This window comes from Callithrix jacchus, chromosome 7 (assembly GCF_049354715.1).
Source record: "Callithrix jacchus isolate 240 chromosome 7, calJac240_pri, whole genome shotgun sequence".
Taxonomy (NCBI): domain Eukaryota; kingdom Metazoa; phylum Chordata; class Mammalia; order Primates; family Cebidae; genus Callithrix; species Callithrix jacchus.
This window is the reverse complement of record NC_133508.1, coordinates 32,559,472-32,572,602: the sequence shown is the minus strand read 5'-3', so window position 1 is coordinate 32,572,602 and position 13,131 is coordinate 32,559,472. Positions and strand designations below refer to the sequence as shown.

General features: G+C 37.6%; 1 protein-coding gene across 1 annotated transcript in view; it reads right to left on the bottom strand.

Annotated features, from left to right (window-relative positions):
* Positions 1 to 13,131, bottom strand: part of CCDC7 (coiled-coil domain containing 7) — a 467,329-nt gene that overhangs the window by 13,108 nt on the left and 441,090 nt on the right. The window contains exon 46 of the mRNA XM_078329853.1: positions 8,529 to 8,759. Within this exon, the coding sequence (XP_078185979.1) occupies positions 8,713 to 8,759 (47 nt within the window). The 3' untranslated portion in view covers positions 8,529 to 8,712. The remainder of the gene's footprint in view (positions 1 to 8,528; positions 8,760 to 13,131) is intronic.

Sequence of the window (13,131 nt, the reverse complement as noted above, 5' to 3'; positions counted from 1 at the left end):
CATTCCCACACAGTATAAGTTCTTTGAGTTTATAAACAGTATCTTTCATTGTTCAGCTAAATCTGGTAAATTGCTTTGTAGCCTCACTGGGTTTAATAAACGTTATATAAATAAATACTTTGTATGGATCTCTCTGATACATTTCTAGTGTTAGTATGAAAAAAGCAAAGCAAGGTATTTTCTTTTCTAAATTAAATTCCTTTAACTGGAAGTGTAAGAAATGTTTGGAGGTGACTTTTCTCTATTAGACAATCATACAGACTAGACTTGCAAATAACATGACACTTAAAGAACCATACATTTTCAAAAAATGCAGAGCACAAGTTTTGTTTAATATTACATTATACCAAAGCACTGCAGAAACACTGCTGAATAGAAGCAAGCTGGAACCTCAACACAGAGCTCTTTTCTTACCCTCAGCAACAAAAAGGCTTGATCTTAGAAGTTCAAAATTGTTTCATATGATAAAGATGAGTTCTGAAAATAAACCAATAAGTAATTGTAATTTATATTTTATTCAACTTCTTTTTTTTTTTTTTTGGTGGGGGGAGGAAGGCAGGAAGGAAGGGAGAAGGACGGTAGGGAGGAAGGAAGGGATGAAGGACGGAAGGAAGGGAGGAAGCAGGGAGGGAGGGAGGGAGGGAGGGAGGGAGGGAGGGAGGGAGGGAAGGGAAGAAAGGAAATCAAGCAATGAAAGAGACATTGCCGACCTGGATCTAGCGGTTTACAAGTTGATTTCTTTTTTTTTTTGAGAGAAGGAAAGAAAAAAAATAAGTAAAGGAGAGGAAGAAAGAGGAGAGAAAGAGGGAGAGTAAATGGAAATATTGCTTTATTTTGAAAAAAATTGGGTATTAATAATGGCCAATCAATGTTTCATTTAAACTAATGGGTAGGTGTGATGTGGTATTGACAAGAATGTATATTTTGTGTATTTGAAGTGGGGAGCTCTATAAATATTTATTAAGTTTACTTGTTCCGGATCTGAGTTCGAGTCCTTGATATCCTTATTAATTTTCTGTCTCATTGAATCTAAGTCTCGTATCTGGGTGTTAGGATCGTTAGCTCTTGTTGTTGCATTGATCCTTTTACCACTATACCTTTGTTGCTTTAAAATCTATTTTATCCGATACAAGAATTGCTACTCCTGCTTTTTATTTATTTATTATTTATTTTTGCTCTTCATTTGGTTGGTAAATCTTTCTCCATCCCTTTGTTTTGAGTCTTTGTGTATCCTTGCATGTGAAACAGGTCTGGATGTAACATGCCGTTGGGTTTTGGCTGTGTTTTTTGATTGGGAATTCAGTCAATTTAAATTTAGGGTTACTGCCATTTGATGTTGACTGGCTGTTTTATCCATTCGTTGGTGTAAATTCTTCTTTATGTTGGTGCTCTTTACTTTTTGGTGTATTTTTAGAAAGGCTAATACTTGTTGTTTCTTTCTGTGTGTAATGCTTCTTTCAGAAGCTCTTGTAAAGCAGGCCTGGTGGTAATAAAATTGCTGAGTTCTTTCTTGTTCATAAAAGATTTTATTTTTCCTTCAGTTGTGAAGCTTAGTTTGGCTGGATATGAAATTCTGGGCTGAAGGTTCTGTTCTTTGAGGATGTTGAATATTGGCCCCCACTCTCTTCTGGCCTGTAGAGTTTCTGCCGAGAGATCTGCTGTAAGTCTGATAGGCTTGCCTTTGTGGGTAACCTGACCTTTCTCTCTGGCTGCCCTTAGTATCCTCTCCTTCGTTTCAACCCTGGTGAATCTAACGATTATGTGCCTTGGGGTTGCTCTTCTTGAGGAATATCTCTGTGGTGTTCTCTGTATTACCTGGGGTTGAATGTTGACCTGCTTTGCTAGTTTAGGAAAATTTTCCTGAATAATATCCTGAAGGGTATTTTCCAGCTTGGATTCATTCTCTCCGTGGCATTCAGGTACACCTATCAAACGTAAATTTGGTCTTTTCACATAGTCCCACATTTCTTGGAGACTTTGCTCATTCCTTTTTATCCTTTTTTCTCTAATCTTTTCTTCACGTTTTATTTCATTAAGTTGGACTTTGACCTCTGATATCCCTTCTTCTGCTTGAACAATTCGAGTGTTCAAACCTGTGCATACTTCTCTGAGTTCCTGTATTGTATTCTTCAGTTCCATTAATTCACTCATACTCCTCTCTAAGTTGTCTATTCGCAATAGGATTTCATCAAACCTTTTTTCAAAGTTCCTAGTTTCTTTACGTTGGGCTACAACATGTTCTTTTAACTCACCGAAGTTTGTTATTATCCATTCCTTGAAGAGTGATTCTGTCATCAGGAGGCGCTCGTTCTCCATCAAGCCTTGTTCCATTGTTGATGTGGAACTGTGATCATCTTTAGAGGGAGAGGCGTTCTGACTTTGAGTATTCTCAGCTTTTTTACGCTGGTTTCTTCCCGTCATTGTAAATTTATCCTCCTGTCGTCTTTGAAATTACCAACTTTCAGATTAGGTCTCTTGAGTGGACATCCAGGTTGTTAGTTCCCAGGGCCAGAGCAGCGGCGTTAAAACTGATGGTGCTTTTCTGCCCAGGATTCTCCTGTCAGGCTTCCTTCTTGTTTCCGTAGTAGGCGACTCTGCCTTCCCGGGGCTCCAAACCTCGGTCAGAAGGGGAACCGGTCTTGTTTACTCTGCGCCGAGTGCTGCCGCGCCGAGGTGCCGGCGGAACCGCTGCGCCGACCACGAGAGTCGCGCTGGCGACTCGTGTGTTTCCACCACTGGGGGATCTTCTGCTCCGTGAGCGACCAGAATTTGTCTGAAAGTGTGGCGTCCTCTAGTTCTCCGCGCCTTCCCTGAGAGCTGCAATCCCGGGATGTTAGCGATCGGCCATCTTGGATCGTTCTTATTCAACTTCTAATATACACACAACCCTTTCTGAAATGTTCAGTCTTGTCCATGTCTTGATTTTGAGGCATATTTTCCTCTAATTGAAAGGCATTTTGTCAAAATAATAGAGCTCTTTTCAAAAATCAATGATCTTTCAATGCTAAAATATTCATTTTAGCTGAACATTGACAAAGACTCCCTCCTTGATCAAACTTTAGTTAGGCTTCTCTAAGCCGTCTTCTCAACTAGGCCTCATCCTTGGCCTTGGCTTGCCTTAAGCAAAGAATCTGGCTAAGTCAGTTTAGTGGGAATCTCCCATGCTTGATATCTAACCTAGTTTCTCACTCCTCACCCTTAATGTCTAAATTCTTAATCTGCCTGTAGGAAGAACCTTGTTAGGCAACTTAAGCAAGAATCCCTCTACACTTGATGTCTCCTTTTAATAATTTTCCAACTGCTGACCTCTTCACCCTGCTCTTTGTAAATTCTCAGCTTTTTTTTTTTTCTGTACTTGAGTTAAATCTCTCTTCTATTGCAATAGCCTTTAATAAAGTCTTCCTTGTCATATTTAGCAAGTGTCAATAATTTTTCTTTAACATCATCAGACTGGCTCTTAGGGATTTTGCCCTTGTGATATGCTAGAAGTTAAACTCATTGACTGTAGAGTCCAATCATCTAGTTTCCCACCCTTTATCTGTTGCTTATGAGCTTTATATCCTTAAGCAAGTTAGATGAACTTGTGTTGTTGATCCTTCAATGATAAATGTGTGCTCTGAACTGATAGGCTTATCTATGAGAAGGTGAGATCTCACAGGTGAGATTGTATCCACACATACATTTCACCACTGTGACCTCTGCCCAAACTGAAAGGTTGAGAATTTTGTGCTCTCTGCAAGCAAATTATGCCTGTAACTGTGGGATGGGGTGGGGAGGTGGTGGGTTAATTCATGTTGACTATGCGCACCCAGCCTGTAAGCTTACCATCTGAAATCTGGGCACCTCACTGGCTGGCTAAGAAGGTGATAAACGGTTAGGAAGAGACAACAATCAAAAAGTCTTCCTAAGTTTGAATCTGTGAGTTCAGACACTATAGTCTTTGTCTCAGTGAAACTCTGAGTGGGAGTTCCTGCCTTTAGATTTAAACAACAATAAATGAAAATTTCAGACTTCATGCACCAGGATCTCTCTCGGTTAAAAGCTATGAATTCCCTGGATTTTAGTGATCAACACCACTTATTCCTTGGTCCAATAGCTCAATAATTTTGTTGAAAATTTATATCCTATAAGTTATAATTAATGCCCACAACCTATTAAAAATTCAATTTTATTTGCCACCCCAGTGCTCATTCACTTAGATAAGAACACAACATACTGAGAACCATTTTTAAAATCAGAAATGGGCAGTTGCCCCTGCATCATAATTATAACTCTATAATCAACTGGTACCTAGGAACTCCCCAGTGAACATAACTTTTGTCTCTGCACCTAGAATCATGGCCCCTTGCAAAATGTTAGCTACCAACTTAGAAGAAAAGAAGTTCCTCAAGCTCTCCCCAAAGGTTTCATGTTTTTGAAAAAGAAAATGGGATTTTTGCCTCTAAAAAAGTACCATGGCATAAAATGGTAACATTATCTTTCTAGTCACCTCTGTTGATAATTGATCTCCTGAATGTTTAAGACACCAACAAATTTGATTTAAATTAGAGATAGTGTAGCCTTACCAAAACAGCATGGTACTGGTACAAAAATAGACACACAGACCAATGGAACAGAATAGAGAGCTAAGAAATAAGACTGCATAAACTATCATCGGAGTGATCAGGCAACCTATAGAATGGGAGAAAATTTTTGCAATGTATCTGACAAAGGTCTAATATCCAGAATCTGCAAGAAACTTAAAAAAATATAAAGAAAAGAAACCCACTAAAAAGCAGGCAAAAGACATGAATAGACACTTCTCAAAAGAAGCCATTTCTGTGGTCATGAAACATGTTAAGAAAAGCTCAACATCACAAATCATTAGAGAAATGCAAATCAAAGCCACAATGAGATACCATCTCACACCAGTCAGAATGGCGATTATTAAAAAGTTGAGAAACAACAGCTGTTGGCAAGGCTATGGAGAAATAGGAATGCTTTTACACTGTTGGTGGGAATGTAAATTTGTTCAATCATTGTGGAAGACAGTGTGGCCATTCCTCAAAGATATAGAACCAGAAATATACCATTGACCCAGCAATCCTATTACTGGGTATATACCCAATGTAATATAAATCATTCTATTATAAATATACATGTTCATTTCAGCACTTTCATAATAGTAAAGACACAGAATCAACCCAAATGCCCATCAGTGGTAGACTGGATAAAGAAAATGTACATATACACCATGGAATACTATGAAGCCATAAAATGGAATGAGATTATGCCCTTTGCAGGGACATGGATGGAGCTGGAAGCCATTATCTTTAGCAAATTAATGCAGGAACAGAAAAGCTATCACCATAGATTCTCACTTATAAGTTAGATCTGAACAATGAGAATGCATGGACAAAGAAAGGGAAAACAACATGCACTGGGGCCTATGCGGGGTGGGGGAAGGGAGAGCATCAGGAAAAATAGCTAATGCATGCGGGGCTTAATACCTAGGTGATGGATTGATGGGTTCAGCAAACCACCATGGCACACATTTACCTATATAACAAACCTTCATGTCCTGCACATAAATACCAGAACTTAAAATAAATTTAATTTAATTAAAAAATTAGAGATAGTGACAGTAAAAAAAGGTGTACTAGTGGGGTCCCTTGCCAATTTGAATGGGCTTAAGAGCATGAATGGCCCCAAACATTTTAGGAATATTATTCTTCCACTGCTTTCTTTCTGGACAGCACTCGTTGATGAAGATAATATCCTAATTTATATACCAAAACAGACTTCCCATTAATTTTTTGCTTCAGCAGTTCAGGGTTGTCTTTAGCAGCACCATCATCAGATCGATAAAAAGAAAAACACATTCAAAAGACTAGAAAAATACTCCCTGCTGTCATTCAGTTTATTTAAAGTATGCATATGATCTCCAGAAAGTTGTTAGCTATTGGGTTTCTTAACCAAAGGAATTTTTGAATTTCCAGGGTTCACCAAGTATTCATTCTTAGATCTGACTACCTCATAATCTGGGACTAGCCTTATCTTTGATGGCAGCCAAAGTCTTCCAAAGACTCTAGACTCTATTCACGTTTGCCCTGATTCTAGCCTAATTTGAGCTAATTAGAGCTCTTGGTTGAAACTGACACCCCCTGCTCAATATTAAGGGTTATCCTGCTATCCTGAAAAAGTATTACATTTTACTCCAAAGTTAAGTTGAAAGACTATTCCTGCTCCTACTTCCCCAGAGAGCTATTTTTAGTTGAACCAGTCATTAAGTAGCAGAAAGATTTCCTGTATATCCCTCTGAATAGCTCACTGCCTCCACAGGTCCTGGTGGCTACTGGATCATTGGTAATTCTGGAGTTGTGCTGTTGAGTTGTGCTGTTCAATATGGGAGCCACAAGTCACATATGATGATCTAAATTTAAATTAATTAAATGTATGTAAAATTAAAAATCTAGATTCCTGGTCACACTAGCCACATATAAAGAGTCCAAGAGCCACATATGACTCATACTTCCCATACTGTAGGGCACACGGGTAGAACATTTTTATATCATAAAACATTCTACTGAAAAGTGCTGTGAAGAGGTGCTGACAACAAATCCCCATATGTGTGATGGATCATATTGTTTACTGCGAATGACAGCAAGGAAAACCAAGCCGGTCCCCAAGTGGAAAACTACTCAGGGCATTCTAAAATAGTGAGCAACGTATGCCTATTATACATTAGTTAAACCAATTATTTAAACACAGGATATGTGACCTTGCTCCCTTGTGGAGAATGCTTTCTAGCTTGTCTTTGATCAGTGGTAAGCAGGTACTAGCTGCCTTCCTAGTTTGTCTTTGTTCTATGAGAAAACACAGAATACCTGCTTGTTAATAATCACCTGTTCAGAGAGAATAAATACGTGTGCCAGAGTCTGCTTGAGGCTCTCAGCTCTGAAGGCTCTCAGCATCCTGATCCCGCTTTGCTCTTCTATCTTTGTGTTTGTTTCTTAATTCCTTCAGCGCTGCCTGGGTTTGGGTCTCTACAGCCAAGCTGGTCTTGGCAAAGAGGAGTCATAACTGCCATAAAAAAGATGATCTGGGAGGAGGAACTTGTAAATGAAGCCAAGATAGCTTGAATCTATGAAATGGGTCTCCTCTGCCAGTAGCTACAGGATCTGCTTTAAAAAAAAATCAACTGCAATCATTTGCATATGGGCTTGGGTATCAGTTTGTTTTCCTTGTATCCTCTTCAAACAGTGAGTTCCATGGTTCTCAACTCTGGCTGTATATTAGAATCACACAGAGAATCTAGTTTAATTGGTCTGGAGATGCGAGGCAGAAAATTGGTCGTTTTTAAAAGCCCCAGATGAATTCTGTTTTGTATTTAGGTTTGACAAGCACTGATTTAGCAAATACATCACCTCATTTAATCAAATCAATATCTATAAAGGCAGAGCTTCAGTCAAAATAAAACCACCTCAATGTTTTATAGAAAAGCCTGCTGAATTCAAGACATAACTAATGGGAATTAAGACAGAGCTGGCATTGTCGTCTTAATAGTTCATAGGGGCAAACTGAGAAGCTATATTTGATCTAGTTTAAATAACCCTAACATTCGCCATCCATTGCAGGTTGACTTCTATACTAAACTAAAACTTATGTTGGAAAAAGAATTATAGAAAGAAGCATAAAATCCACCTTATTCACAATTATTGGCAACTTGCAGTAACAATTCTGCTGTTCTTTTCTGCATATATTCTCTTCAAAACCCTCACCAGAGTTATTAATATACTTTACATTTATGTTATCTCTGGGATTGTCACAGTTTTAGAGAATAATTATTAGGGAAGAATTGCTCCATTTATTTTCTCTTGACAGTTTCACTATGCTGAATTTATGAGTTTTTCTTACCATATAAATTGTTCATTTTTTGTTACTCCATAAAATGTAAATAATATCTTTATAATGGGGGACTATAAAGGATAGAAACTATTTGTTATTTTATTTCATTTTATTTTGTTTGAGTAGAAATCCAATTTTCTTTATTATTTTTTGGCAGATATATAACTCCAAAATATTTAGATAGATTAATATTGCTGCTCATTCCTCTGATACTTGCTATGGAAAAATAAGAACATTTAAGGCATAAAAGACTATTCTGTCAGTCTAAATATCTATGTCAGTGATAACCCAGATTGGGTTTAAGACGCTTTTATAACCAATAACATTTATGCTCTTCAGGGGATAGAAAAATGCAGTTACGAATAATATTTTAGTGTTATAAAACATTTGATTGGCAAGAATCATATCTTTAAAATTCTTAGCAGTTATATTTTATGCCATTACAAATTATACAGAATATGCTTTAACACATAGCAGGTTATTGTCACATATTTTTTACATCTTTTTCTAAGTGGGTTATACATTGTTCAAAAAATTAATATTTTGAGTGGGGTGAATATTATTTGTGATTTAAAAGATTAATTGCATACCTTGTTTAAAATTAAAAAGAAAAGAAAGTAATTTGAAACTTTCAAACTCACCACTGCCTTGTCAGACCTTCTATGATCTTCTACCCTGTTTATCCACTGTATTTCTGGCTATTTTTCAATAAGCATCATCCACACAAGTCAGTGTTATTTTCAAAAGTCTTCCGTACTTGCAATTTTCTTAGCTGCATTTCTCAATTTGTCATGTTGCTTATCTTGCTCAGAATTTCCTTCATTCTCAAAAGTATGGGTGTAGTACAGATTTTCGGGTAGCAGCATGTAACCCTTCAAAGAAAAGTTATGTGTTAATTGAAAACAAGTTTTATATTTTACTCTAGTTGATATAATTTTTGTTATAGATAATATCATGGAAAACAAAATGTATGAATAATATAAACAATAAAAATGGAAAGTGGTAGATAAATCTTAACTACCTATTGTTTTTATAGAAATGGTGCTGCATCGATACCGAGTTTATTGAGGGTTTTTAGCAAAAAGGGCTGTTGAATTTTGTCAAATGCCTTCTCTGCGTCAATTGAGATAATCATGTGGTTTTTGTTTTTGGTTCTGTTTATGTGGTGAATTATGTTTATAGACTTACATATGTTGAACCAGCCTTGCATCCCCGGGATGAATCCTACTTGATCATGGTGAATAAGTTTTTTGATTTGCTGTTGCATTCGGCTTGCCAATATTTTATTGAAGATTTTTGCATCTATGTTCATCATGGATATTGGCCTGAAGTTTTCTTTTCTTGTTGGGTCTCTGCCGGGTTTTGGTATCAGAATGATGTTGGTCTCGTAAAATGATTTGGGAAGTATTCCCTCTTTTTGGATTGTTTGAAATAGTTTTAGAAGGAATGGTACCAGCTCCTCTTTGTGTGTCTGGTAGAATTCGGCTGTGAATCCATCTGCAGCTGGGCTTTTTTTGTGTGATAGGCTCTTAATTGCTGCCTCAACTTCTGACCTTGTTATTGGTCTATTCATAGTTTCAGCTTCCTCCTGGTTTAGGCTTGAGAGGACACATGTGTCCAGGAATTTATCCATTTCTTCCAGGTTTACTAGTTTATGTGCATAGAGTTGTTGTAATATTCTCTGATGATGGTTTGAATTTCTGTGGAATCTGTGGTGATTTCCCCTTTATCATTTTTTATTGCATCTATTTGGTTGTTCTCTCTTTTCTTTTTAATCAATCTGGCTTGTGGTCTATTTTGTTGATCTTTTCAAAAAACCAGCTCTTGGATTTATTGATTTTTTGAAGGGTTTTTCGTGTCTCAATCTCCTTCAGTTCAGCTCTGATCTTAGTTATTTCTTGTCTTCTGCTGGGTTTTGAGTTTTTTTGACCTTGCTCCTCTAGCTCTTTCAATTTTGACGATAGGGTGTCAATTTTGGATCTCTCCATTCTCCTCATATGGGCACTTATTGCTATATACTTTCCTCTAGAGACTGCTTTAAATGTGTCCCAGAGGTTCTGGCATGTTGTGTCTTCGTTCTCATTGGTTTCAAAGAACTTCTTTATTTCTTCCTTCATTTCATTGTTTACCCAGTCAACATTCAAGAGCCAGTTGTTCAGTTTCCATGAAGCTGTGCGGTTCTGGGTTGGTTTCTGTATTCTGAGTTCTAACTTGATTGCACTATGGTCTGAGAGGCTGTTTGTTATGCTTTCAGTTGTTTTGCATTTGATGAGAACGTGTCTCAAAGTAATAAAAGCTATTTATGACAAACCAACAGCCAATATCATACTGAATGGGCAAAAACTGGAAGCATTCCCTTTGAAATCTGGCACTAGACAAGGATGCCCTCTTTCACCACTCCTATTCAATATAGTTCTGGAAGTTCTAGCCAGAGCAATCAGGCAAGAAAAAGAAATAAAGGGTATTCAAATAGGAAAGGAGGAAGCCAAATTGTCTCTATTTGCAGACGACATAATAGTATACCTAGAAGAAAGACCCCATCACCTCAGCCCAAAAACTCCTGAAACTGATAAGCAACTTCAGCAAAGTCTCAGGATATAAAATCCATGTGCAAAAATCACAAGCATTCGTCTACACCAATAACAGTCTTAAAGAAAGCCAAATCAAGAACGAACTGCCATTCACAATTGCTACAAAAAGAATAAAATACCTTGGAATACAACTCACAAGGAACGTAAGGGACCTCTTCAAGGAGAACTACAAACCACTGCTCAACGAAATCAGAGAGGACACAAATAGATGGAGAAACATTCCATGTTCATGGTTAGGAAGAATTAATATCGTGAAAATGGCTATACTGCCCAAAGTAATTTACAGAATCAATGCTATCCCCATCAAGCTATCATTGACTTTCTTCACAGAACTGGAAAAAACCACCATGAACATTATATGGAACTAAAAGAGAGCCCACATAGCCAAGTCAGTTCTAAGCAAAAAGAACACAGCAGGGGGCATCACACTACCGGATTTTAAACTATACTACAAGGCTACAGTAATCAAAACAGCATGGTACTGGTACCAAAGCAGAGATATAGACCAATGGAACAAAACAGAGGCACCGGAGGCAACACAACATATCTACAACTATACAATCTTTGATAAACCTGACAAAAACAAGCAATGGGGAAAGGATTCCCTGTTTAACAAATGGTGTTGGGAAAACTGGCTAGCCATGTGCAGAAAGCAGAAACTGGACCCCTTCCTGACACCTTACACTAAAATTAACTCCAGATGGATTAAAGACTTAAACATAAGACCTGGCACCATAAAAACCCTAGAAGGAAATCTAGGCAAAACTATCCAGGACATAGGAGTAGGCAAGGACTTCATGAACAAAACACCAAAAGCACTGGCAACAAAAGCCAAAATAAACAAATGGGACCTAATGAAACTCCACAGCTTCTGCACGGCAAAAGAAACAGTCACTAGAGTGGATCAGCAACCAACAGAATGGGGAAACATTTTTGCAGTTTACCCATCTGACAAAGGGCTGATATCCAGAATTTACAAAGAACTCAAACGGATTTACAGGAAAAAAACAAACAAGCCCATTCAAAAGTGGGCAAAGGATATGAACAGACACTTTACGAAAGAAGACATATATGAGGCCAACAATCATATGAAAAAATGCTCATCGTCACTGGTCATCAGAGAGATGCAAATCAAAACCACATTGAGATACCATCTCACGCCAGTTAGAATGGTGATCATTAAAAAATCTGGAGACAACAGATGCTGGAGAGGATGTGGAGAAAAAGGAACACTTTTACACTGTTGGTGGGAGTGTAAATTAGTTCAACCATTGTGGAAGACAGTGTGGCGATTCCTCAAGGCCTTAGAAATAGAAATTTCATTTGACCCAGCAATCCCATTTCTGGGTATATATCCAAAAGACTATAAATTGTTCTACTATAAGGACACATGCACACGAAAGTTCATTGCAGCACTGTTTACAATAGCAAAGACCTGGAATCAACCAACATGCCCATTGATAATAGACTGGATTGGAAAAATGTGGCACATATACATCATGGAATATTATGCAGCAATCAGAAATGATGAGTTTGTGTCGTTTGTAGGGACATGGATGAATCTGGAGAACATCATTCTCAGCAAACCGACACAAGAACAGAAAATGAAACACCGCATATTCTCACTGATAGGTGGGTGATGAAAAATGAGAACACATGGACACAGAAAGGGGAGTACTAAACACTGGGGTCTATTGGGGGGGAAAGGGGGAGGGCCAGTGGGAGGGGGAGGTGGGGAGGGATAGCCTGGGGAGAAATGCCAAATGTGGGTGAAGGGGAGAAGGAAAGAAAAGCACACTGCCATGTGTGTTCCTATGCAACTGTCTTGCATGCTCTGCTCATGTACCCCAAAACCTAAAATCCAATAAAAAATTTAAAAAAATTAAAAAAATTAAAAAAAAAGAAATGGTGCTGCAACATTCTCAACTTAGAGCAGTATAAATATAAATAATGGTTCTCCAAGTTTAGCTGGCAACAGAATCACTCAGTCAATTTATTAAAACAGATTTCTGGATCTGAACCCAGAGCTTCTGATTCAGTATTTCTGGGGTTGGGGCCCAAGAAACTGCATTTCTTACAAGTTCCCAGATGATGCCCATGCTGCTAGCCCAGAGACCACACTTTAAGAAGTCTTACTGGAGACACTAGAATTTTGTATTTTGGCATACAAAAAAATGTATATACTTAATATGCCTATTGTTCTTCAAAAATCAGTCAGTTTTAAGTGAGAGGCCAATTTGTAAACTGCAACAAAAGAACCAATGAAATTAGTATCAGGGAAGAAATAACAGCAAGTCAATTTTAGGCAGAAGACTCATCTTCAAGCTAATGGAAACTAAGATGGAGTCAGAAAATATCTATTGATTTCAATAATCTTTGTTGCAACATTGTTTGTTACATAGAAAAAATGGAAACAACCAAAGTGCCTATTTAATAGAGGCTCATAAACCATAGTAGATCTAAATATAACGGACTTAAAAAGAATTTGATTGATTTGGATGTGCTGATATGGAAATACTTTCAAGATATATTATTATACAAGGCTAGAGTAACCAAAACAGCATGGTATTGGTACAAAAACAGATATACAGAACAATGGAACAGAAATAAGGCCGCACATCTACAGCCATCTGATCTTCAACAAACCTGACAA